The sequence below is a fragment of the Lineus longissimus genome, chromosome 14 (assembly GCF_910592395.1).
Source record: "Lineus longissimus chromosome 14, tnLinLong1.2, whole genome shotgun sequence".
Lineage (NCBI taxonomy): Eukaryota > Metazoa > Nemertea > Pilidiophora > Heteronemertea > Lineidae > Lineus > Lineus longissimus.
This window is the reverse complement of record NC_088321.1, coordinates 7,984,886-8,012,448: the sequence shown is the minus strand read 5'-3', so window position 1 is coordinate 8,012,448 and position 27,563 is coordinate 7,984,886. Positions and strand designations below refer to the sequence as shown.

At 41.2% G+C, this 27,563-nt stretch overlaps 2 protein-coding genes across 6 annotated transcripts in view; one reads left to right on the top strand and one right to left on the bottom strand.

Moving 5' to 3' along the window:
* LOC135498761 (uncharacterized) overlaps positions 1–27,563 on the bottom strand; it is a 115,345-nt gene that overhangs the window by 40,270 nt on the left and 47,512 nt on the right. The gene's annotated exons all lie outside the window — the stretch shown is intronic.
* LOC135499230 (uncharacterized) overlaps positions 1–27,563 on the top strand; it is a 59,542-nt gene that overhangs the window by 4,558 nt on the left and 27,421 nt on the right. Inside the window, exons 6-7 of the mRNA XM_064789891.1 lie at positions 7,324–7,464; positions 9,615–9,741. Of these exons, the coding sequence (XP_064645961.1) occupies positions 7,324–7,464; positions 9,615–9,741 (268 nt within the window). The remainder of the gene's footprint in view (positions 1–7,323; positions 7,465–9,614; positions 9,742–27,563) is intronic.

The window sequence follows — 27,563 nt, the reverse complement described above, 5'->3', positions numbered from 1 at the left end:
TATTCTGCAATATGGTTCTATAGAACCCTGACCGTAAATAGCTCAGAGATTGAAGCGCATAATAGAGTCCTTTGTTTCCCGGGCATTCATTAAAAATAGGAAATAGGAAGACTAGATAATATACGGTATCCGATCTGTCAATGTACTCCATGAAGTCAACACTCCTAACCTAAATTATAATATAGTCCTGACGGCCCTCAATTTTAATGTGATATATTGGAAATAATGTGAAGTGTACGTCTTAGAGACCATCATTCCTAGGTATTACTGTCCCATAGACTACCACAGCTAGCAACTAACATGACTAATGTCTCATGAGACACCTATCCCTAGGTTGGACAGTCCATTGGACATTAGTAACTGCGTTCACAGTCCGGACACATTCATAACTAGAGATAAGTGTCCAATGAACTTCTATTCCTGGCTACGAGAGTCCGATGGACATTGAATCCCGCGTTCAATATATTACTTACGCAACAAAAATTGTTATTAAGATGACGAAATTGTCTTATGAAATAAAGAAAAAAAGAGAGTCAATCGCGCCGATACTAACCATTGTATTATATTATGACAGTAATTAAAAGAAAATCGCCACGGCGTATTCGATCCACAAGACTCTCAACCATGAACCAGGCACTGTTCGCCATGGGAGCCGACGGAAAATGTCCCGATTTTTAGCCTACCTATTCCTACAATCAAAGACCATGTCACATTACGCGACTATTTATATAAAGAATGGACATTCTATGCGTGGGACTTTATGCGCTGTTACTGCTGTAAAAGCGATCAATGTCCTTAGTGGCTAAATTCCGCATGACCGTATATAGGACCAGGGATAGATGTCCGGTAAAGACTATTATAATGTCAAAGATAAAATTTATACGAAACGTGGTATGTTTCGCAGTTTGCTATTCGACAGTTTTGAGGAGAAGTGATGGCACTGGTTTGAGAATAATTCTCGAAAAGCGTTTTTCTACTCCACGTCATCACATATTTTTGTGGTTAGCAGTTTAGTATGTTGTCGGTGCTTAAAACCCATATGGGGGCACCTACGGGCTAGCAACTAACATGACTAATGTCTCATGAGACACCTATCCCTAGGTTGGACAGTCCATTGGACATTAGTAACTGCGTTCACAGTCCGGACACATTCATAACTAGAGATAAGTGTCCAATGAACTTCTATTCCTGGCTACGAGAGTCCGATGGACATTGAATCCCGCGTTCAATATATTACTTACGCAACAAAAATTGTTATTAAGATGACGAAATTGTCTTATGAAATAAAGAAAAAAAGAGAGTCAATTGCGCCGATACTAACCATTGTATTATATTATGACAGTAATTAAAAGAAAATCGCCACGGCGTATTCGATCCACAAGACTCTCAACCATGAACCAGGCACTGTTCGCCATGGGAGCCGACGGAAAATGTCCCGATTTTTAGCCTACCTATTCCTACAATCAAAGACCATGTCACATTACGCGACTATTTATATAAAGAATGGACATTCTATGCGTGGGACTTTATGCGCTGTTACTGCTGTAAAAGCGATCAATGTCCTTAGTGGCTAAATTCCGCATGACCGTATATAGGACCAGGGATAGATGTCCGGTAAAGACTATTATAATGTCAAAGATAAAATTTATACGAAACGTGGTATGTTTCGCAGTTTGCTATTCGACAGTTTTGAGGAGAAGTGATGGCACTGGTTTGAGAATAATTCTCGAAAAGCGTTTTTCTACTCCACGTCATCACATATTTTTGTGGTTAGCAGTTTAGTATGTTGTCGGTGCTTAAAACCCATATGGGGGCACCTACGGGCTAGCAACTAACATGACTAATGTCTCATGAGACACCTATCCCTAGGTTGGACAGTCCATTGGACATTAGTAACTGCGTTCACAGTCCGGACACATTCATAACTAGAGATAAGTGTCCAATGAACTTCTATTCCTGGCTACGAGAGTCCGATGGACATTGAATCCCGCGTTCAATATATTACTTACGCAACAAAAATTGTTATTAAGATGACGAAATTGTCTTATGAAATAAAGAAAAAAAGAGAGTCAATCGCGCCGATACTAACCATTGTATTATATTATGACAGTAATTAAAAGAAAATCCCCACGGCGTATTCGATCCACAAGACTCTCAACCATGAACCAGGCACTGTTCCACTGCGCCATGGGAGCCGACGGAAAATGTCCCGATTTTTAGCCTACCTATTCCTACAATCAAAGACCATGTCACATTACGCGACTATTTATATAAGGAATGGACATTCTATGCGTGGGACTTTATGCGCTGTTACTGCTGTAAAAGCGATCAATGTCCTTAGTGGCTAAATTCCGCATGACCGTATATAGGACCAGGGATAGATGTCCGGTAAAGACTATTATAATGTCAAAGATAAAATTTATACGAAACGTGGTATGTTTCGCAGTTTGCTATTCGACAGTTTTGAGGAGAAGTGATGGCACTGGTTTGAGAATAATTCTCGAAAAGCGTTTTTCTACTCCACGTCATCACATATTTTTGTGGTTAGCAGTTTAGTATGTTGTCGGTGCTTAAAACCCATATGGGGGCACCTACGGGCTAGCAACTAACATGACTAATGTCTCATGAGACACCTATCCCTAGGTTGGACAGTCCATTGGACATTAGTAACTGCGTTCACAGTCCGGACACATTCATAACTAGAGATAAGTGTCCAATGAACTTCTATTCCTGGCTACGAGAGTCCGATGGACATTGAATCCCGCGTTCAATATATTACTTACGCAACAAAAATTGTTATTAAGATGACGAAATTGTCTTATGAAATAAAGAAAAAAAGAGAGTCAATTGCGCCGATACTAACCATTGTATTATATTATGACAGTAATTAAAAGAAAATCGCCACGGCGTATTCGATCCACAAGACTCTCAACCATGAACCAGGCACTGTTCGCCATGGGAGCCGACGGAAAATGTCCCGATTTTTAGCCTACCTATTCCTACAATCAAAGACCATGTCACATTACGCGACTATTTATATAAAGAATGGACATTCTATGCGTGGGACTTTATGCGCTGTTACTGCTGTAAAAGCGATCAATGTCCTTAGTGGCTAAATTCCGCATGACCGTATATAGGACCAGGGATAGATGTCCGGTAAAGACTATTATAATGTCAAAGATAAAATTTATACGAAACGTGGTATGTTTCGCAGTTTGCTATTCGACAGTTTTGAGGAGAAGTGATGGCACTGGTTTGAGAATAATTCTCGAAAAGCGTTTTTCTACTCCACGTCATCACATATTTTTGTGGTTAGCAGTTTAGTATGTTGTCGGTGCTTAAAACCCATATGGGGGCACCTACGGGCTAGCAACTAACATGACTAATGTCTCATGAGACACCTATCCCTAGGTTGGACAGTCCATTGGACATTAGTAACTGCGTTCACAGTCCGGACACATTCATAACTAGAGATAAGTGTCCAATGAACTTCTATTCCTGGCTACGAGAGTCCGATGGACATTGAATCCCGCGTTCAATATATTACTTACGCAACAAAAATTGTTATTAAGATGACGAAATTGTCTTATGAAATAAAGAAAAAAAGAGAGTCAATCGCGCCGATACTAACCATTGTATTATATTATGACAGTAATTAAAAGAAAATCGCCACGGCGTATTCGATCCACAAGACTCTCAACCATGAACCAGGCACTGTTCCACTGCGCCATGGGAGCCGACGGAAAATGTCCCGATTTTTAGCCTACCTATTCCTACAATCAAAGACCATGTCACATTACGCGACTATTTATATAAGGAATGGACATTCTATGCGTGGGACTTTATGCGCTGTTACTGCTGTAAAAGCGATCAATGTCCTTAGTGGCTAAATTCCGCATGACCGTATATAGGACCAGGGATAGATGTCCGGTAAAGACTATTATAATGTCAAAGATAAAATTTATACGAAACGTGGTATGTTTCGCAGTTTGCTATTCGACAGTTTTGAGGAGAAGTGATGGCACTGGTTTGAGAATAATTCTCGAAAAGCGTTTTTCTACTCCACGTCATCACATATTTTTGTGGTTAGCAGTTTAGTATGTTGTCGGTGCTTAAAACCCATATGGGGGCACCTACGGAGTACGCCGTAGCCTTTTACAAAGTTGAAAACGGGCACCTACGGCTAATTCCGTATGCTATTTGAATCACCCGCCGTGAAGAATGACCAATCACGGCCGTCAGCTCGGCGATTTTTAGTTTCGGGGAAACCCCTTTTCACTGTTACTATTATTTATATAAAGAACTTGCCGATCACCGCGCCAACAGCGGGTTGAATAACAAACTGTAGGTAATATATAAATAAATATATGGAATACGAACTACCAGGAGACCCGGACTCGCGATTTTCTTCCAAACATTCTATTTACGTAAATCGCACCTTGTTAGGTGGTATATTTGGTTCATCAGAGTACAGTGCGTATTGGTCAATGTTTGTGGTCGTGAGGGGTGGTTTGGCTGGCCGACCCCCCCTGGGCCCTTTTTGATGAATAAGTCCCTTTTAAGTGGGTAAACTTTGTTTCTTTCTCAATATCAAATGGGGAAAAAATTTAGATGACATTATAAGCTTTTGGAAAATGTATACTTTTATTGGGTCTACCATGGTTTATTGTGTTGTTGTTACTACTGTTTTTCTGAATTGGTTGCGACTACCTGAAATGCCTTGCCCCGTTCAGGGTTTAAAATATATTAAGTGCTTGCTTCCATCTAAGGGTATCACATGGTTCCATTTGTTGTTTTCTAATGGGATATTCATATCTTATTAATTTTGACCGACTACAACTAGTTTTATAGCAGGTTTAATTTCGCATTCCCGGTAAACAAAAAAAAAAACATGAACAAATGCAAAACTTCGCGTTTTTTGTTGTTAGATGTTCACATGTTCACATGTTTAGAAATCCCATTTCATGTCTATTTAAATTTTCTAATTTAATGTAAGTGTTATTTAATTGGATATTTGATAGTTTTGTGATTTTAAAGCCCAGTTTCTAGTTTATTTAGATTAGAAAACGGTTCCTTTTCCCCTTGATGAGCTTGTTTTGGCGCACATATAAGCGCAAAGTGGTGTGAGGTATACCGTTCCAATATTGTTGAACGTGCAATTTGGCTTAAACCGTACAAACATTGTGTACATCAATTTTGAGTCACCTCATAAGAAACAATTTACAGTACATGTTGCCATTGATTACAACCTGATTTTGGATTTTTTTTATAACAAAATTGCAAACAGATAGAGAGTGCATGCAGTAATTGTGGTTTGATTATTGTTATGTTTTAGCAATTAGCAGCTAATCAACCCATCTGCCTGAATTCTGAAATCGTTCTCCTCTATATAATTTATATTGTATATTTGTAACCCGACATGTGTACCTCATGTGCAGAGTAACTATTTTTCGTTGAAATTTGGTCGATCCATCATTGTTTTGCACCTCAGCTGAGTTTGTAGCTGATTTAAAGAGGGCTTCATCATGGCTTCCAAATAATTGCCCAAGAGAGCTCTGCGTTCAAAGGAAACTCTGTGACCCGACCCTTTATTTGAAAGACTCTGGTGTAAGGTTGGACAGATCATATTTCAGGCCAAGTAAGGAGGTGCCTCATTACCGCAAAGCCTGCTGAGGGAGAGCTGTTAGCACAGCCTGCTGATGGAACGGTGTAAGGATTAGACAGGCTTCGATAGGTCTATTTGGCTTTGAAAGCGTTCCTCCTGGGTTACGTCTCGGAAAAAGTTTTGAGCATGAATAAAGTACAGTTTTAAAGGGAAAATGGCTTAAAACTTGATAACAAGTACGTGGCCTATTAGCGCATTGTAAAATACCTATACCCTGAAATGACAGGCATTTCATATAATTTTTCTCACCAGATAGGTCATGGAAATGCATTTTTCAGTGGCTATTGTTGTCAAGTGATAAGTTCATGATCAGTAATCTCTGTAAGGGAGATTTTTTCAGCAACTCCTACTTTGCTTGTCATCAGAGCACTTAGCCCCCTGAAGTGATAAGTTCCTGAGATATTATTGGCACAGCCTTTTTTCACAACCAGGAAGTTATTTTAAATTATTCCATCATGTTATGTTACCTTGAACAAGTGCTATACAGAATTAATCTCAGCTCGGTAGGTCGTAAACTATACATCATGAATCTACATACGTGGGGTATTTACAGGTATACCTCACTTGGAGTAGACCAACAGTAATTAAAGTTACTCCAGAACAATGTGTGCTTCCTGCTGATACAGATTCATGCATAATCTGCCAAGTCAATAAGCATTTTGCTTCAAAGGCTCTAGTCCCAACCATTAGCTTGTAAGACAAGGAGGGGTGGACGATTTGATTCCGTAGTTGTAAAACAAGAAACACAGAAATGAAACAGAAACGCAGGAATGAAACACAGAAAAGAAAAAGAAACGGGTTTTCATAAAAATTGGAATTGAGGCGCAGGCATAGGCACCTCAATACTTTCCATGACCAAGTCGTTGTTATCATCGTTATAGCAAACTCTGAGGATGACTACATCAGGGGCACGAAGGGAGTGCAGTCTTTTTAGATGGTGGTGTAGTGCTTTGGTAGGTTCGATTCCTACAGCCTGTTGTTTTAAATGGTGAAGTAGTGCAATGTCTTGGTGGTGTAGTGTTCGTCCATTGGTTCAATTCTTAAAATATGTCTTTAGAGATCTGCTTTATGTTAATGAAGTTTAATGTAGATTGCCTTCATTATCATATGCTGATTAGGGTCAAAGTTCAGCCTAGAGATGGTGGTGAGATAAACGCAAGGCCTTCGAAAAAATGAAAGAAATACCATAAAACCGACTTCATTTCAAAATGTAAACAAACACACATGGCATTGCTAAAAATAACGCGAGTACGGCCATGTGACCTCATCTGGATGACGCGCATGTGCACTATGTTTACTTTGACGTCATCCTGCTTTACCAATCAGAAGCCGGTTGACACGTTCTCCCTAACCGCAAGTCTTGGTTTTCGGGGGAGATACTCATTTGCATAATGTAGTAACCTAGGAACCTAGGAGCGCAACTATCGCTATCTTGAGGCCTTGAGGAGGCTGAAAGGGATATTGGGAAATTTGTATTTGTTTCATACTCATCGCATATCGCAGAGGTAATTTGGGATGATTCTTGGCACTCAGGCACTGGCACTGGGTCAGACCACTGGCACTGAAAACAAGAGATATGTGCCGTATGCGACCGTGGTCGTATGTTTCAGCCACAGATATTGATGTTTTTTATTGATGGTAAAACAATTATTTTGCAGGAAGGTGAAGCCCTTTTGAATGAGGTGAAGATAATGTGCGAGATCAGTCAATACAAGCATCAACATATCGTACAATATTACTTCGAGCATAATGATGAGGCTATTGGCAAGTGGTACATTGGAATGGAATATTTGACTGGGGTAAGATCCAAATTGTGGAATTAGATCAGTCGCCAATATACGGCCACTTTAGCAGTGCCGCATTTCCCGAACTGACACGACCGACATGCAATAATATGGGATTAACTCATTTCAAGGCAGTGGTGAACCTGGCGTGTTTTATCAAAATATGTTTTCAAAGTGTCATGAATTATCAAGCTACTACCATTCTTAAGGTGACTCTATACACCTATAATAAAATGTGTTACAAAACTTTTAAGATAACTTTGTTAGGAGTTGAAACGATGGCACGACAAAAACGTTTTGAGAACAAAGATTTGTACTGTTCTGAACCAATTGTCACAATATGTTTTGAGTTTGGCTTAAAGTCATTAATTAGACTGTAATTGGTAAGAAGGTAAATCATCGACATCGAGTGAAAACATATTTACTCTCATAACTTTTTTACAACACCATGATATTTTAAAATAAATTGCAGCATGGCCCCATATAAATGCTGGGCAGGAAAGGCGAGGTTTTGCAAATTTTTGCTGTAGCACTGCAAGTTAAAGTTAGCTTTAATTTGATTTTTTTTCAATTCTGAAGTTCCAAATTCTGAGTCTTTGTGAATTCTTCATGCTAATTATAAGAGGAGTAGAACATCCCCGGTGTGTATCTTTTTGTGTATTTTCAAGGCAATTTCGGGGGGGGGGGGGGGAATCGGTGCCTAAAGCGGCTCTTTTGGAGAACAAAATGCCACTTTGTTTTGTGCCTATGCTTTGCCTTTAACTGCGATAATACATGCAAGTGTAATGTTTTTATAAGAAAATATTTTGTTAAATATCGATCTATTGGCGAAGTTTAACAATTTGAAGAAAACACGCCATCATGGTATTTTTCTGACCATCCGGGCATTTCAAGCAGTAAAAAAAAATTTACCCCCTCAATCGTGGTCTAAATTCCAGGTTATGACTTTTGAAAATCCACTTGCCCGGTTTTCCCGATAGGGGCGCCACTGTCTGATCATGAAAAATGTGACAACAGTCGTTCAGCAGTCGTTGTAGTATGCACTGAGCATTATCCGTAATATTGCGATAAAAGGATTTATTTTGACATAAAGAATACAATACAATACATGCAAGATATGAATAACTAAACATTAAAAAAGTATTGCCCTCTTGGAGAGCTAACATAATATAATGCTTAAAACGGGGATAAAAGTTGGATATGTTTTGTGAATTGTATTCCTTATGCCAAAACACATCTTTTTTATTTGAAAACTGTTTCATATATAACTCACGGATAATGCTCGGTGCACATTTTTCATAATTAGACAGTTGCGCCTCTATCGGGAAAACCAGGCAAGTGAGTGTTCAAAAGTCATAACCTACATTCCACGACTACGAACACAAATTAAAATTATGACCTTCAATTATGTACACCGAGCTGATTTTATTCCCTGATCAGGCAAACCACTGACGAAGAAAACAAGACATTTTATTCTGCGAAGTTTATGTTTTATATTTTCCTTATAGTCTCTGGCCGATTATTGAATGTCTGTGAATACTCTCTAATGAGAGCACAGCTGATGACCAGGTCGGATCATACCATATAAGCCCCAATACTGTATAATCACAGTCACCTTAAAGCAAGAATTCACCCGCTGGAAATCGCGGGCATAGTTGTTTGTGAGGTCCCAGAGAGCCGCTACTGTGCCAAATTCATATCACTTTCTTACGGCCGAAATGGCAATCAATAGTGCTAAAACATATGCACTGTCTTGTTTATGTCCATTCTTTCCAATTCCAACCTACAACACGGATGCACGCTATTCCAGAACCGACATTACCATGACCAGAATATCGGCGAACACACAGTCTAATGGAGGCCTGCTATGTATCGCAATGCAACAGCTCTCATGATGTGTCCTCGGACAATGATATTTCATTCTGTACATAGGAGCATTAGCACTGTTTCGGAACAAGCCCAGCGTACCAGGTTCGCGCGGAGACATGAAATGGGTTTGCTGGAAGGGGCGTCTGGCATTTTAAAAGCTAACTTCTACTTACCGGACTACGGCATGTTGTTTAGTCAATGCCTTTATTGACCCTTAAATGTATGTCGTTTTCCTCGATGTTCAAATTGCGTGAAATGGCTTTTTTCGATAACCTTCAAACATATTTATTTCACAGGGATCTTTGACAAAGAAGATAGCCGGACAGCCACTGACTGAGGACAAACTAAGAAGCTACACGTATCAGATTCTCTGTGGCATTCAGTTCCTCCATGGGAAACACATAGCCCATAGGGATATCAAGTGTAAGTGAGTCACATACATGATCAGGTTTGGTCAATCTTGCTTTATAATTCTGTCATCCCATCCAATACTTGCACTTGCCATATATGGACTTCCTCGGTTTTAAAAGTTAGAATCTTTTAATTCAGGCATGCCCCTCCCTGTAGTTAAGTTGACAGGTGTCGAACTCAAGAATGGCAGCTGCCGCTTTTATAAACATGTACTCGCCAGAAAGGTCACTGTGCATTCAATAGCATTCCGCAAAGATGACGTCACTGCAGCTGCTGCCCTCTATTTCCCCATCGCTGAATTACAGGCAATGTCGGACAAACATGCGGTTTCGTAATGGATTCAGGCTTTCTAACTAGGGCAGTTAGATTCAATCTGGCACATGTCCGAGTGTTGGAAATACTACATAATTGTTCTGAATATTTCTCTCTCTGACTCTATGGTATCATTCATGCTAAAAACAATGCAGGGTCAAAGATAATTGACTTTGAAATAAGCTCAAATGCGTAGAAATGAGTGTCGATGTCCGACTGTCACGTGACTAAAACGACATCAATATCTTATGCAAATGACCTTTTGAGCTATAAATAGTAACTTCGCGGAATGCTATTTGGAAAGCTACATACCCAAAACTAAATAAAAATTATGTCTGTTTGTGCCTAATGTGTGAATTTTGAATGACATACTATCATTTTCAAAGAAAGGCTACGTTATTTAAATATTGATGAAGACCAACAGCAATATGAAGTCAGGCCACACCGATTTAAAAAGGGAAAATGCGATCGCCGTATTGGATGTAAGGAGTAGGTGTAATCTTAATGGTCTTAGTTTTCTATACATCAGGCCAGAGTCCTCTATTAAAACATGTGTACATTACGTGTACATTGTTGTGCATAGGTTTTGGTAAAAAAAGTACTCATTGGACCAATCAATCTGCACAAAATTTTATATGTGTCAAGAAGAACCCTTTGCCAATAGCATAATAAAGTTTTTAAAAATTACAATACCGATTGCCTGAGAAAAAAAGATTTCCGTACACCATATCCATCAAAACGTCACTGGCGCATTGATATGGCCCTGTCAAAGTACAAGTTCTAAACTGACCAGTGAGACCACATTTTCTTAAATATATTATCAAAAAGCATATTTCTGTGATGGCCTGACTCTGTAGATTAAGAATCAACCACAGATTGAGAATTAATTCCACTTTGGTCCATCCCAGCCATGTATTAACCACAACTTGACATTTTGATAAGCTCTATGTGACTGTGCCACACTTCCGGTCGTGGATGAATACAGGTCTCTGCCCATCAACATAGCTTGGTTGGAAGGAAAAACGATCTATTACCACATTTCCCCCCAAAAGAGCTAAAATGCAGTAAAAATGCCATTTCAAACAGTGGATCCTTATCTTTCATTAATGATAAAAAATTAACAAGGTAGATAATTAATCACAGTACAAATGAAGTTCGGCGTTTGCCGCAGCCTTCGACATCGAGGTCAAGACAATACTCCGATCAGCAGCAAAAAACAGTTTTCAGTTTTTTGCCAGGAAAATTTTTATTTGTAGGGTAGAATCGCATTTATTTTAACATGTTTAAAACTGAGTAATAAAAGTACCAAGCAAAACGCATAGCCTGCCAGCCTTCCATTTTCCTAGAAATAGCGAGAGAAAAAAGTTATTTCATGAATTTGTAGCATTGCAGTAAAGCTTCTAGTTTCAGACAGATTACCTCATTTCCTCCATCAGATTTTCTCCTCCTAAAAACTGCAATGTTTTCATCCGACTGTTTGAGGTTCTTGGCTGGCGCAGGAACCACAATGCCAGAAGGCAACTCCTTTCATACACCTTGAGGCTAGGGTTCACCTTTGACACATTCAGTGTGCTTCCAACAAAAAATATCTATAACATATTACTCACAAACTGGAATATATTTATTTCAATGTATGATTTAGTTCCAACAGTTATCTTCCCATTTGCATAAAATTTTCAATTTTTACCTATTATAATAGAGTTAATTAGCTTTTAATTAGAGGTAAGTGGGCCACGTGGTTTTAAAACAGGGTGGTGTGATGCGTCTAGTGCTTTAGCGTAGTGTAGAGTAGCGTGTAGTGTAGAGGTGCCTCAATACCTTTCTCGCTTTCAACTTCTGCCGCTGGCTAGCCCTCGGGTAAAAAGAGGAGCAGATGTACTGTATGTAAGTCTCCTCCTGTCAGTACATAGCCTCTACTCTATCAAGACTCCAGCAGTTCCTATCCGGGGTGGCCTGCGGTAACTGGACACCTTGCGGCTCTAGGCAAAGCCTGCTGGGGATCTCGGAGCAGATTGGAGCCCCAGACGTGCAGTGTACGCAGGCCCACTGGCATGTGGACACGCCCTGGCACTCACCCATCCAATCTCCCCACCAAAGGGTCATTTGGCACGCCGAAGACGGAAACATCTGGCCAATTCGGCGCATAACTAGGATGTTACGCACTCTACTCTCATGATGGACAAACATAACCGTATTAGAGATGGTGCTCGATCTGTGAAGACCCACCAGGCTGGACGGGTGCCGGGCCCCAAGCCTCGATGGGGTCCACCACATGCTACGGGTGGTCCCTATACCATGTCTTGAGGAGCCAGGAGACATGTACAATGGATAAGGAGAAATCTACTGGCCAAATGAGCAAAGCCAAAGAAGATCAGGCAAGGATGCTGAACATTCTACAGTAGAATGCAGAGGGTATCTACAACAAGAAGGCCGCTCTCACCGAAAGGCTGCAAACAGAGAAGATAGATGTTGCTTGCATTCAGGAGGCCCAGCTCACTGAAAGGCAAAGGTTCACCATGCGGGGATACCAAACAATCCGCATGGATCGCTTCGACAGACATAAGGGTGGAATCTTAGTCTTGGTACATAACTTTATCCCAGTACAAAACTTCACCATTGACACAAACAAGGAAGCAGATATCATTGGAATCAAGCTGCTCACCAACAATCAGGAGATCAAGATCTATAACATCTGTTGCGCCGTTGACAAGCAACTACCTCTTGATAGACTGGAGATACCATAAGACCAATATATATATATGTTTATTTCGTAAATGAATAGAAGTACATTTATCTAGTGTATGTGTGAAAGTGCTAGCGTGCAGTGTGCTTAACAATGGATACCATTAAATATCATAAGAAAACACCGTGATTTCGTCAACCCTTTGCATTCTAAATACAAGCAATTTACTCTTGTGGCATTGAATTTTATACTATACTTTATGGAGAATTTGTCACAACCCCGAGCATTGTCCACAAAGCTAAAAGCGACGGTACTCCAATTATAACATCATCCGCGTAAGCGAATGCCCCACAAAAGATGTGACCTATATGGCAGCCGATACCTGTCCGCTGCAACCCATCCAGAAGCTCTCCTATGTACATATTGAACAGGGTTGGTGATGAAACACCGCACTGTTTTACGCCATTTGAAACCCTAAAGGTGGGGGACGCATATTGGTCCAACTTAATACAAATTGTCTGTGTGGTATACAGAGTCAGTAGTAAACGTGATATAAGGGGACAAATACCTCTACCTCGCAGAATTTTAAAGAGCTTGATGTAATTCACACAATCAAACGCTTCGGATGCATCAAGCATGACACAATACACATGGTGTCATTGTTACTGAAATACCTATATAATAACTTCTTCCATCATAAACTGCCGCTTGTAGTTGACAGATTCTTTTTGAAACCAAATTGGCTGTCTTTTGTTAACAAAAACACACTATATTTATCTAGAATGATACAATCTTAAATCTTACCAATTATGCTACTAAGTGCAATACCAAGGTAATTCTCAGAAACATTCAATGATTTTCTCGTATTCTTAGGAATAGGGACAACAGTAGACGTAGAGAAATCACTAGGGCAGAAACCATGAGATATCATTGTGTTTAACATGAAGGTGAGATAAACATGCAGCTTCCGTTGTGCATAAAATTATTAGAGGATACGTTATTAATACTGTCCTTTTTACCCTTCTTCAGGCGTTTAATAGCGCCTGCTATACTGTCTACTTCGACATTGTAGGAGGTTTTTCATTTACCGACACAACAATTGTTTATGATATCATTTTCTATTTTACCCTGCAACAATTTCAAATCATCATCACGATGTGAGACAGAGTTATAGAGCGCCGGAGCGCTCTGTAATTATCAACAAACAGATTACCTAATTCGGCTATTCCAACCTTCCCATCCATCTTTGTGGGCAATGACGTTTACTTCCCCCGTACTTTCTTCACTTCTTCCCAAAAAACACGAGTATCTCTTGCATGAAGGATAAGGTAAATGCCAGAAGCTACAGACCCATCAGTCTCACAAGCAATGTGGGAAAGGTAATGGAGAAGCTTATCAACAACCGACTGACATGGCACCTGGAGGAGAAACAAGTTCTACCACCAGAACAAGCTGGCTTCAAAAGGCAACGATCTACCGAATATCAGGTTACATTAGGTTACATCTCACAGAGTAATGAAGATGTATTCAAGACAAGGAGGTAACAGTAGCTGTCTTATAGACATGGGGAAAGCTTTCGACAAGGTGTGGAAGAAAGGAAGCTTAAACTACACCAAAGCGGAGTCACCGGTAACATGTACAAGTGGATTTCAAAGTACTTGCACAAAAGGAAAGCCAGAGTTCGCGTCCAAGGAAACCTCCGCAGGAAGAAGTTAATAAGGCAGGATGTACCGCAAGGAGGAGTACTATCCCCTACACTCTTTCTCATTTTCATCAATGATATCCTGGCTGGAATATCAAAGAAGGTCAAGGGAGCAATCTATGTAGATGACCTGGTACTTTGGTGCTCTGAAGTGAAGCTCAAAGTGGCCAGAAGCCACATTCAGTATGTCCTCAACCAACTCCAGAAGTGGACCGCGAAATGGCTGACCACCGTGAACACCCACAAGACAGTATACACCATCTTCAGCCTCTCAACGAAACAACAGAAGATACTGCTCACACTGAATGGCGAACCCCTAAATAAATGGAGCCGCCCCCAATCTACCTCGGAGTAACTTTCGACAAGCGACTGACATGGAGAGCCAACACAGACAAGAGTACTGCCAAAGTGAAAAAAACCTAGGTCTAATGAAGAAGATCTCAAGTAGCCAGTGGGGTGCTGACAGCAGGATTCTCAAGAAGCTCTATGTTGGAAGCGTACGCCCAGTGCTGGAGTATGTGATGCTTGCAATGTCAATTGCCACCAAATCCAACATGGCGCGGCTAAACTGAGTACCAAATCAAGCTGCACGAATCATCACTGGAAGAATGAAATTGACTCCAATTGCTGCAATGGAGACCCACGCATCATTGCAGCCCCTAGTGGACTGCAGGGACACCAAAGTGATGATGGAAGCCGAAAAGTGCAAGAGAATGACCAACTATCCAATGCACCACAGAAGTCAAAGAGGAGTGAAAAAACGCCTTAAAGGTCATATATCAAGGTTTGAAAACATGCTTGATACTCATGAAATATGTTGAGGGTTAAAAAAACAAGATCCCAGACATTAAAAAAATTCTAATAATAAAGTCATTATTTAGTTATTTCAATTTTCAATTTTAAACTATTTGAATTTCCCACCACACACAACTTTAGATTAGTTCCACATGTGGCCGCTAGGGATTTTTTGATGACGTAGGTCAGGTCAGTCAGAACAAAGCAAGATGGCTTCCGCATACAGTTCAGAGAGTGAGAGCAGTGAATTTGAGGATGTTTTGGTCGATACAGAAGGATATTTAAACGTTGAGCCATACATGTTCGAGCCATTGATATCACTAGATCATAATGAGAGTGATCATTCGGACGAAAGTGATGAGGAAAAGTTAATAAATTAGAATTTGTGGTTAATCAATTTGCATGGCAGACCTGCCGATATAGCAAAGAAGACATTGATAGATGGTTGCAGATGCATAACATGTATGATTTTTGAACAGACTAATGTTGCACAATATTGTTTCGCCTCGTCTGTGTTGTATCGCCAGTTATGTCATGACGCTGAACTACTATTGAAAAGTGACGGTATTATGCACAATCATCTTGACGTGACGATATAATGCCGTGCAACGTTAGATAGGCCTAGATGTCAGATGACAATAATCTGTCACTGACACTGACCTGTGTCGCTGTCACCTCGCTGTCACCTTGCTATGGCTGGAACACAAGAAGACACTATGCGGTATCACAGGCCCCAATAGGGCCTACACATTATGTATAACAACCGACCTCAGCAGCCTCGGGCATTAAATGCAATTGACATGGTTGTGTAGCCACTGTACAGTGGATGACATGTGCCATTTGGGTAGTATGAGTGTTGTGTGCATCAGTAGTGTATAAATCATGAAATAGTGTTCAACTCACTTCTTGATGTTTACGTTTTTTGGCTAACGAACGTTCCTTTGGAGGCTGTCGCATGTAAGTGGGGTTGGTCAAATCGAATACAGATGGAACAGCTGTTTTTAACAAGTGGCATTTAATATTCAGTTGGATGCAGATATCCGGCTTCATGTGATAATCCGTATCGATAAAGTGATCACTGCAAAGTTTGGCCGAAGGCCCAGGCTTCCAACACTCCAAACGTTTGCACTTCCGAATCCACAGCTTCCTCCTCTCTCGTTCAACTGGCTTTGGAAATTCATGAAAATGGGTCCCATCCGTCATTCGATTGTTCTTTGTGCCAGCCTTGACACAATTCGGAGCCACACAATACACCATAGTGAATGAAACACATTACTTCCAGGTGTGCATAATTAATTAAGGCCCTCCTGCTTTTATGATTGCATGACATGTACAGATGACCTGATCAACATCACAACTTTTGCTGAACCCGCCGCCTGGCTCTAACAAGCCAGTTGCTAGCCTGATCAGGTAATCAAGTTGTCAAACACATAATTGGCTATATCTTCAAAATGGATGGAGCTAATTGAATTTGGTTTTCTGTATTGTATAAAGTGTTAGGTACACTTTTGAAATCGTCTTACAGCAGAAAATGGCAAAAAACCTTGATATATGACCTTTAAAGGCCATATATCAAGGTTTTTTGCCATTTTCTGCTGTAAGACGATTTCAAAAGTGTACCTAACACTTTATACAATACAGAAAACCAAATTCAATTAGCTCCATCCATTTTGAAGATATAGCCAATTATGTGTTTGACAACTTGATTACCTGATCAGGCTAGCAACTGGCTTGTTAGAGCCAGGCGGCGGGTTCAGCAAAAGTTGTGATGTAGATCAGGTTATCTGTACATGTCATGCAATCATAAAAGCAGGAGGGCCTTAATTAATTATGCACACCTGGAAGTAATGTGTTTCATTCACTATGGTGTATTGTATGGCTCCAAATTGTGTCAAGTATAGCACAAAGAACAATCGAATGAGGGATGGGACCCATTTTCATGAATTTCCAAAGCCAGTTGAACGAGAGAGGAGGAAGCTGTGGATTCAGAAGTGCAAACGTTTGGAGTGTTGGAAGCCTGGGCCTTCGGCCAAACTTTGCAGTGATCACTTTATCGATACGGATTATCACATGAAGCCGGATATCTGCATCCAACTGAATATTAAATGCCACTTGTTAAAAACAGCTGTTCCAACCATGTCAATTGCATTTAATGCCCGAGGCTGCTGAGGTCGGTTGTTATACATAATGTGTAGGCCCTATTGGGGCCTGTGATACCGCATAGTGTCTTCTTGTGTTCCAGCCATAGCAAGGTGACAGCGACACAGGTCAGTGTCAGTGACAGCCACTGTCAATGACAGATTATTGTCATCTGACATCTAGGCCTATCTAACGTTGCACGGCATTATATCGTCACGTCAAGATGATTGTGCATAATACCGTCACTTTTCAATAGTAGTTCAGCGTCATGACATAACTGGCGATACAACACTGACGAGGCGAAACAATATTGTGCAGCATTGGTCTGTTCAAAAATCATACATGTTATGCATCTGCAACCGTCTATCATTCAATGTCTTCTTTGCTATATCGGCAGGTCTGCCATGCAAATTGATTAACCACAAATTCTAATCACTTTCGTCCGAATGATCACTCTCATTATGATCTAGTGATATTAATGGCTCGAACATGTACGGCTCAACGTTTAAATATCCTTCTGTATCGACCAAAACATCCTCAAATTCACTGCTCTCACTCTCTGAACTGTATGCGGAAGCCATCTTGCTTTGTTCTGACTGACCTGATCTACGTCATCAAAAAATCCCTAGCGGCCACATGTGGAACTAATCTAAAGTTGTGTGTGGTGGGAAATTCAAATAGTTTAAAATTGAAAATTGAAATAACTAAATAATGACTTTATTATAAGAATTTTTTTAATGTCTGGGATCTTGTTTTTTTAACCCTCAACATATTTCATGAGTATCAAGCATGTTTTCAAACCTTGATATATGGCCTTTAAACGTGGAAGCTTTATCAGCCACAGCAAAGAATTGGAGAAAAAATAACCAGAACTCAGAGACACCATACCGAAGCCCATTCCAACAAGCAGATCACACCCAACACTCAACCCAAAGATGTCACCGAAAATCGAAACTGACATTCCAAGAATTCTTGCAAAGCAGCATCAAACGGATGAGGCAAGGAAAGCTCTCGCTCTGGAGCACATCCACCACAAGTACCCAAGCAAGAAGTGGACTCGTGCCCACACCGATGGTTCTGCAGCTGAAGCTACCAAAGATGGAGGGGCTGGCATCCTCATCAAGTTCAAGGCCAAGGAAGAGGAAATCGCCATACCAACTGGGAGATACTCCAGCAACTTCAGAGCGGAAGCGACAGCACTGCAAGAAGCGGCCAAGAGACTGGCACAGGGGAGAAGAAAAGCCCCAAAAAGCATTGTCATTTTCACTGACGCCCTCTTCGTCCTAGAAGCACACAAGAACCCCAGGAGCGAGGATCTAGACCACCTGATCACAGCTTTGAACATCCTTTGTAACTACAACAAGAAGGTCGTGCTGCAATGGATACCAACCCACTGTGACATTAGAGGCAACGAAAGAGTAGACCGTCTCGCAAATGAAGGAATTAGGATGGAGCAGACTGACCTGCATGAGCTTCTTCTACGACGAGGCCAAATAAACAGTCAAAACAGTCTTCAAGACCAAGTGGAAAAACAACCACCCCGAATATGACCAAAACAACTGCCACAACCTCACCAGGCCGAGCAAGCCATCATATTCCGCCTCCGAACCGATCATTGCAGACTAAAACACTGTATGTTCCACACGTTTGGAATCGGAGGGAGTGACCTGTACCCCTGCAGTTCCGAACCGATGACTGTCAGCCACATACTGTCCAAGTGCCCTGACCTATCAGCCCTAAGGGAGGAGATCTGGCCATCGGGAACCTCCATCAAGGACCAGTTATACGCGGGTGACCAGGACCAGCTAAGGAAGACGACGGCGTACACCGCTAGGACGGTACTGACCATCTAAGAGAGAACAAAGAAGAAGAAGATTAGAGGTCATAATTTGAGTTTTGAACAATCCTACACACTTAACGATGCGACATCATGTCATTTCGACTTGCACATCGAGGCATGGTGCGTGCAGGTGCTAACGATCCGTTTTTTCTAAAAATACATGCCCGCATGGCCCGACTAAAAGACGCAATTTTCTTTTAGGGGCAACTTAATTTTTCATATCAGCATTAGCTCATATATTATCCGTGTCTATGAGTTATATTATGCCGTCAGTTTTTTGGGGATGGCATTAGGGTAAATGTTTTTGTAGACTCGATAAGTCGCCCTTTTCGCCAATTCAATATGCCATGAATATGCCATGAGTCAAAACATTATTTACATCTTATTTGCATGTCAAAGGTTATTCGTTGACCAATCAAATATGTTTTAGATCAGCATGCGACCAGGGGCAGTGCAAGTCACCATATGAGCGCGCAATGACCCCTGGGTAAACGAGCTTGATAATAGTGATATAACTAAGTTGGGTAGGCCTATACACGTGATGTGCCTGTAACCGGTAGCTGTTGACCAACAGGTTTTGATAACACATCAGAAAAAAATAGCATTGCATAGCGAGCATAACCCCTCAGCCTATTAAGGTTGAAGGTGAGATAATGGTGAAGTTGGCTTAGTGGAGTGGCTAGTTTGCATATGGAAATTAAATTTGTGGAAACCTATTTTGAGGATGTGAGCGTGGCAGCCATATTGAATTTCGAATTGCGCTGATTTTCGAAAGGAACCTTCCCCTTACAAAACTGCATTAGGCCTACACCCACTAAAAATTGATTCCATCCTCCAAGCCGTTCTCCTCGAAATTGACGGAAACCGATTTCAAGCACGTTGCCCTGGTGACCATTTTGAGAATCAGAACGAGCCGGTTTTCGAAAGGAACCTTCCTCTAGTCACCCCCAAAGTACATACCAAAAATGAATTTGATCGGACGAACGGTTCTCCTCGAAATTGACGGAAACCAATTTCAAACACGCCGCCCTGGTGGCCATATTGATAATCGGAACAAGCCCGTTTTCAAAAGGAACCTTCCTCTAGTCACCCCAAATGTACATACCAAAAATTGAATTGATTGTCATAGCTGTTCTCCTAGAAATCGACGGAAACCAAGTAGCAGACGCCCGCCCGGACGGACGGCGTACGTGACGACAATACCCCTCTAGGCCATTGGGCTGAGGGGTAAAAAAGGACTGAGACCTTGTTGGTATCAATTTGATGAAGTGTTTATGGCTTTTCTGGTCTTCTGCGGGGTCTATTTGATTGATTCTCATACGGGGGGGGGGGGGGGGGATACTAAAATCTTACGCATCTTGAGCTTCAGGGTATTTCGCGTGTTACTTACTAACCATGCAGGAATGGGAAAGAAGACACACTACGCAGGTATGAATAATATGGGAAGCCATCAAAATATCACTTGAGAGTAGCCTTCGCCCCCATATATTTGGCGACCTGAATAAAAACCATTTGCCCATTCAACATGTTCAACGACGACGTTGGCCTAGATAAGTGAGCTTTCGCACCACTACGACAGCATGCACCCAGAGCATGAGAGCAGAGTATAGGGCCCCATACAACAGTACACCAAGTCGTTGGTGTGAATGCGGAAACTAAATTTCTGGTTCATGCCGGTCTTGAGAGTATTACGATTACGACTTTGAAATCGTAATCTTAATCGTAATCGTAAGCGATGCGGAAACTCCCTAGTGAGTCGTCGTTCACTCAGCGTTTTCGTTCAGGATTTCTTTGTTCATACGTACATTGAGACATATTTCATGTGTTGAATACAGTTGATGTTAAATTTTCCTCTTGCAGTGAAAGGCATATCCGTGATAAAAGGCATGCTTCCATTGATAAGACTGGGCATTTCGCAGGTGATCGGTTAAGTGATTGACTACCGTTAGGTAATCATTTCGGTTGCTATTGTGACGTCTGAAGATGTTCCTATAATTAAGTCGCAATCTAATTCTAGCAAGCTTCATACGCGTTTGTTGAAAACGGTTACAAAAATAATCTACGGTATCCCTCCAAGTCGGAATAAGATAAAACCCTTTTTGGAAAGAGATTCTTAATACCACTATCTTTTATCGAAGTGGCGATGTAGCAGACTGATGTGTACGCATGAACAAGTTGGTTGCATGCACAGCAGAGGCGAATCAACATAACCGCGTCATCAATAATGTCAGCTGGAGAAAAAATGGCGGTGGCGGTGGCGGTGGAAGAACTCCCCGCTTCCCTTCAAGCTGGGGCCAATTCAACATCTGGCTATGACCCCCAAGTAAATCTAAGGCGTATGGAGCCCCGGTTTTTGGATGTCATGTGTGCCATATGACCAAAACAGTTTTCTCCAGCCAGCGAAGTCTGATGTGTACTCTAGACAATGCGCGTGCCTGTACATTGTATACACAGCATGTTGTGTATTCAAGAGAAAATGTTGCTAGGATCAAAGCAGGTACAACAGCATTCATAACAGCAAAAACGTTTGCATCCCTCACGCTCTAGGTGGGGTCTTAGCACCCGATCTGATTCTCCACTTGACCACCAGGAGGCCAAAACTGAAAAAGGTAAAAAGTGCAATATCTCGCTTATTAGTGACCTGTTTTCGATGATATCGTTATGGTATACTCCAAACAATCATACATCACTTGTCATATAAACTTTGGTTTGACCTGTATATACTCTTCATGTAGCATGTTTCTTAACCAGGGTGAATTTCTAACCACCAAATATCTATACCATGAGCACAATGGCCCTGGGTCATTTCATTTTGATTGAATGGGTGCGTCATCGATCAAGTTTTAAAATCCGAAGTTTTTGTTTTGAAATTTTGATCAAATTTGACAATATGATATGACATTATCCAGAAGTATTAAGGTAGCAGGAAGGGTTGGGCGTTTGTGGTTTCTGAGTCTGAGGGGGTTGGTGTCTGTTGACTGTGCTTTAAGAGAGACTAGGCATGGCGCCAGTCTCTCTTAAAGCACAGTCAACAGGCATTTGGTCTCAGTATTTGGGTTTTGATTGCCATGACTGTACCCCTGTAAAAGTCAGAGGAGGAGAAGTTTGGAATGATGAAAGCATTGAAGAAGTAGAAATGTTATTATTGAGGAAAGCAAATTTTATTATGAGACTAGAAGGCAGTGTCCTGACTTGATTATTTTGAAAATGGCGGTCTGAACACATTAAAAGGTGGAACATGGCATTTTATCGACTTTGAAGTGTTCCGCAGTTAAAGGGAGACTATAGGCAGCAGCTAGGTAGGCAAGATAAAGTCATACAAATTTGCCAATAGGGGTCAGTCATATCTCTAGGCATGGCGCTAGTCTCTCTTAAAGCACAGTCAACAGGCATTTGGTCTTAGTATTTGGGTAAGTACAGAATCAAGGCAGCTCAGAGAGCAATGATTGAACGATGCTGTGGACAAGTCCAAGGATACTGCATCAGTCACGACCAACTTCTCATCAGAAAGCGTCACCACCAGCATATTCAATGTTCAGTTCCAACCTGTACCAGTCCAATGCACGCCTGTCATGGTCAGCAGTGGTCAGCTTAGCGCGATATGGAACATTCTTCCGAAACTCAAGCGAGGGAAGTCTGCTCATTAGCCTATCTCGCGCACTGCTCCTTCTTGTCAAACATCGTGGTGCAGTGGGGCGTCCTCGAGGATTGCAGCTGGTCGGACAGACGTGAGGTGGAATGTGGGCGGCTGCACTTCTTCGTTGATGTGCGATGGCAGATAGCACAGTTGTTGCGTTGCATGACAGCTGAAAGTGAATGTGATATCATAGAACTGAGGCGTTTGCAATGAGACTATAGGTGAAGTAGAAGGAAGGAGTGAAATGGGCCATCTTCCAGTGACTAATATACAGAGTAAGGGCACTGGGTGTTGTTAGATTCAGCAATGTATTCCTCGTACAAGCGTGAATAGTGTGGACATACAGTGAGAGGTGAGAGACCCCTATTGACTACTTCTTGTAACTTTATCTTGGATAGTGCCCCTTTATCAAGACTGAAACCCACTGTGCGGGGCTAAGAAATTACCTTTATAATCCTAGTTTGATAACCACTGTGTAGATGATTTGAAGAGTGCTCTGTGGATGTGTGCCTGTAATGTCAATGAAAGTATGATGAGGTGATGACGATAGTGGAATGACGAAATATTGGAAAGAGATCTATTCCTAGAAGAACATATGTCCTGTTTTGACTAGGTGGCGCATTTTAGAATCAGCAGTGAGCACTGTGTGTAACATGGTGGAGGCAGCGGAGATAATAACTGTGTCGAAAGTATTGTTATAGGGCCTTTCCTAGGCCCATGGGGTTAAATTTACAATCCACGATTGAAAAGACGTAGTTTGATCGCATTCAACTATAAATCCATTGAACAGTTGTGTTCCTTTAGTCAACCGATGACCTTTTGTTGGGCCATGATCGGGGATTGTAAACTGTAAATGTATTATGGACTGGGAGACGGGGGAAACACAAGTGAAACTGAAATAGACCAAAACAAGTGATTTTGGGGCTTTGGTTTAGACGCATGCCCCACATGGGATTATACGGTTCATGTGAACTTGTTGACATCTACATGATCTAGTGCTGTTATTGGTCATGGTACATGGTAGGCCTAATTATCATGGCTATATGTTTCAGGAAAAGCTCGGAGTAAAATGAACTGCCGATGAATAATGATGTTGTTCATGTTTACCATGTTTACTAGTACATAGCCATAGGGTATGCACTGGCCAGTGCACTTTCTGCACGTCGTCATGGTCATGTACGTGATACCTTGCATATTTTGTTTTTTGAATGCGCATGCTTTTAGGGCAAAATCACTTGTACCAACACTAATGAATAATGTCTTCTTATCCCTATGACTCCATACACAGTGAGGGCATTGTCCCATTCCCATCAAATGGTAACTTATTGTACCGTATTAGGGTGGAAGTTGGGGAGCAGATACCTACCTTTGCACGCCTGCCGTAATCAGTAGTGATGAGCTTAGCGCGATATGGAACATTCTTCAGAAACTCAAGCGAGGGAAGTCTGCTCATTAGCATATCTCGCGCACTGCTCCTTCTTGTCAAACATCGTAGTGAAATCGTAATGGAAAACGTCTGGCTTTGCGCCAGACGTTGAGACTAATAAGTGAAGAACTAATAGGTAAAGAACTTCTACTTGCGCGAGACTGCTCTGATAAAATTATCATTGCAGAGACTACGGTGACGTACACATATATTTTTTACAATCAAAAATGCCCTCAAAAGACGAAATGGAATGATTATTTTATTGATATTTCCTACTATATACCTTCCAATTATCACTTTATACAAATAGATCGGCGTTAGGTCGCATGCTTTTCTTTCCTGGTGACACTATAAAGCAAAATAGTTGCAACCCCGTAAATGCGCTATAAGTCCAATAATAAGTGACGGTGACCCGTTATAAATGTTTTGCCAGCTTCGCTTTTTTGCCGCTACGCGGCGCGTTGGGCCCTTGCGTCTAGCCGGTACGCCCTATTCTGAGAGCCAAGATTTCCGTTTTTTTACAGGACGGATAGGCAGAGTAGTAGTAGTGTACACTGCGCCATCTATCATAATATGAAGGATCGTGGTCCAATAAAACCCAAATACGGCGAAACACTTTCTATACCAATATTTCAAGTTAATGCTACAACGGCGAAGTACTGATATAATTATCAGTAGAGTAGTTTAATCACATTGAATAGGTTGATGGCCAATATAATATCTGTATAAACAAGTTCAATTGAGTATCACTGGTAATTAGTTGTGGCATTCGCTGCCTGTTTCTAACTTGTTTTTAAAATGTTCTTCCATCTATTTATTTTTCTCACTGCACAATACAGCACTGCACTCTGTTGAATGTACTATTATGTACGATTAAATAAATAAATAAAATTAAATAATATGCAGTCTGTCATTGTTTCCAAGTGGGGTGACGAGAAGTTCAAGTATCTGCAGACAGTTTACAAGAAACAAAATTTAGTGGCTGTTCCAAATTGGGGGTATAAAGGTTTTCATGAGCCATGTCAAAATATCCTGTCTTGAGTTGAGAGGAGACGGGTGTTTTGATCTGTTTATTTGACTTGCATACTTCAGGCCTCTCAATTACACTAATTAAACAAATTATAAGCCTACACCATTTAACGGTGTATAAGCACTAATTAGGGGGAGGATCGCGGGGTCAAAATGACCCCCAAATAAATGTTTTTTATGTAATTTTTTTGACCCTCCTCAAGATTTTTCTGGGGGTAAAATTTTCAAATATTTTGAGATAAACTAGAGGACGGTGATCTTCAGTTTACAGAAATATATGGTCTGTCTATGTTTAGTTGCTTAATTAGGCCTGTATATCAGATGTTTATTTATCTGGTGGCCTAGTTGAAGTGGTTTGCCTGCATCTAGACCATCGCCTGATTTTGGTTCATTGATCAAGTGCACTGATAGCAGTGTGATAAGGCGCGGTCCTACATGTACAATATGCTTGATTGTTATTGCTGCTTAGGAGAATCACTACTATAATGGACGTAGAGCTGAAATAGTAGAGAGGTTGCAAACCATCCCGACTCCCACTCCCACTCCGAGTTCAACTGGAGTCGTTCTCGGAACTCGTGACGTCGAAAAGTAGGTTGCGCGCACCAACGGGAACCGAGTTGGGAGACGTCATTCGGCCAGCCTGCGAGTCACACGGCCAAACTGGAAATCACCCAAATTAACGACGTACGAGAAAAAAAGTAAATAAAGCAGACGAAATATTCTACAATTTTGGTGATTTACAGCTAGTAAAAAGCCGTTTCCTCTGTAACATGTGCGTATTTCTATTGTAAAACTACGAATTACTTCAGTCCTAAGATAACTAGATCCAAAAAGTACAGAGGGGAACAGAGTTTCATTCATGAAACTATATTTTGGGGCGACAGGCCTACGACGTGACGGCCGTTCTACACAATATTGAACACTTCAAAAACAACAAGTTTTCTACGTCTTTTACACAAAAAATCTTGTTACAACTTAGGTGACGTGCTAGAACAGTGTGTAAGGGATATTGCTTCTTCATTGTCACTACATTTAAATGTCTAAAGCTAAGATAATGCAAGTGGGAGAACACTTACGAGTTCGCGGCCTCCAACTCGTAAAATCGTCCGAGTTCGGGGAGCAAGACGGGGAAATCCCTCGTGAAGTGATGACGTAATACGCCAAAACGGAATCACCTCGGAGTGGGAGTGGGAGTGGGGACGGTCCGCAACCTCTCTAGTTTGTCACACATCTCCTCCGTCAGTTTAGATCGGATGACCTCGAAACTTTTTCTGATAGTCGTGGTTGATATGGAGATTGACCTCGCCGGGTTAAATGGGTAAACTTTGCAGCGATCTCGGAGAAATAGCATTTTTTGTTATTTCTATATATGGGCTTACTCATTAACATAAGGGGCCTTTTGAGCAGGTCTGATTTGCATATGGGGCCATCTATTAAATCAAAAGTGTGGGATTATATAAAAATAATCCGAGAAAGTATTGGGGCCACTATATGTTTAAAGCATTCATCCATCTCCGCAATTTTCCCCCTTTATTTTGGTCGTACTCTTTCACCTTACGTTGTTAATCGCTCTTAATTTTTCTAAGTACCGTATGAGAATTTATCAGGTGATACACGTCACCAAGCACTGGGCGCAAAGTAGCGCACAGCTCCCTATATGAATACCCGGGGCAAATATAAAATATAATATAAAATCCCGATTAACATTTCTTTAGTGCAATTAAAACAGGCTAACCACTGCAGATTAACAAGTAAGTGAGTGTTCCGGAACGAGTGGAGTCCGTGCGGAGGGTGTCGAAAAAAACCCTAGGCGAACTACTTCCTCCGTCTGGTGCTGCCACCCACTATGCCTGCGGCATTTGTTGTACTAAGTATGTAACACGCCATTGCCTCTTCACCATTCGCAAAATAGTTCGTCAAAATAAGTCGAGACAACATCACAACCCCCAGACATCATGGACATATAATTTCATTTCACCCAAATTGCCCCGACCCCACAGTAAGCCCACACCCTAAAACAACCCGCGCCACGGGTATGATGCTAGTGAAGAAGAATAAATGCACACTCCTTGCGCAATGATAGTAGTGTGATGAGGCGGTCCTACTCTCATTACTTGAATTGGCCGGTTTCAAGGATTTATAAATTTGAGCACTATCATGCCTTTTTAAAACAGTTTTATTTGCAATATTTGCGCAAAAGGCTACATGATACGGCAGGAATGACAAACATGTTTGATTGTACGTAGTGTATGAAATGCAGGCACAATGTAC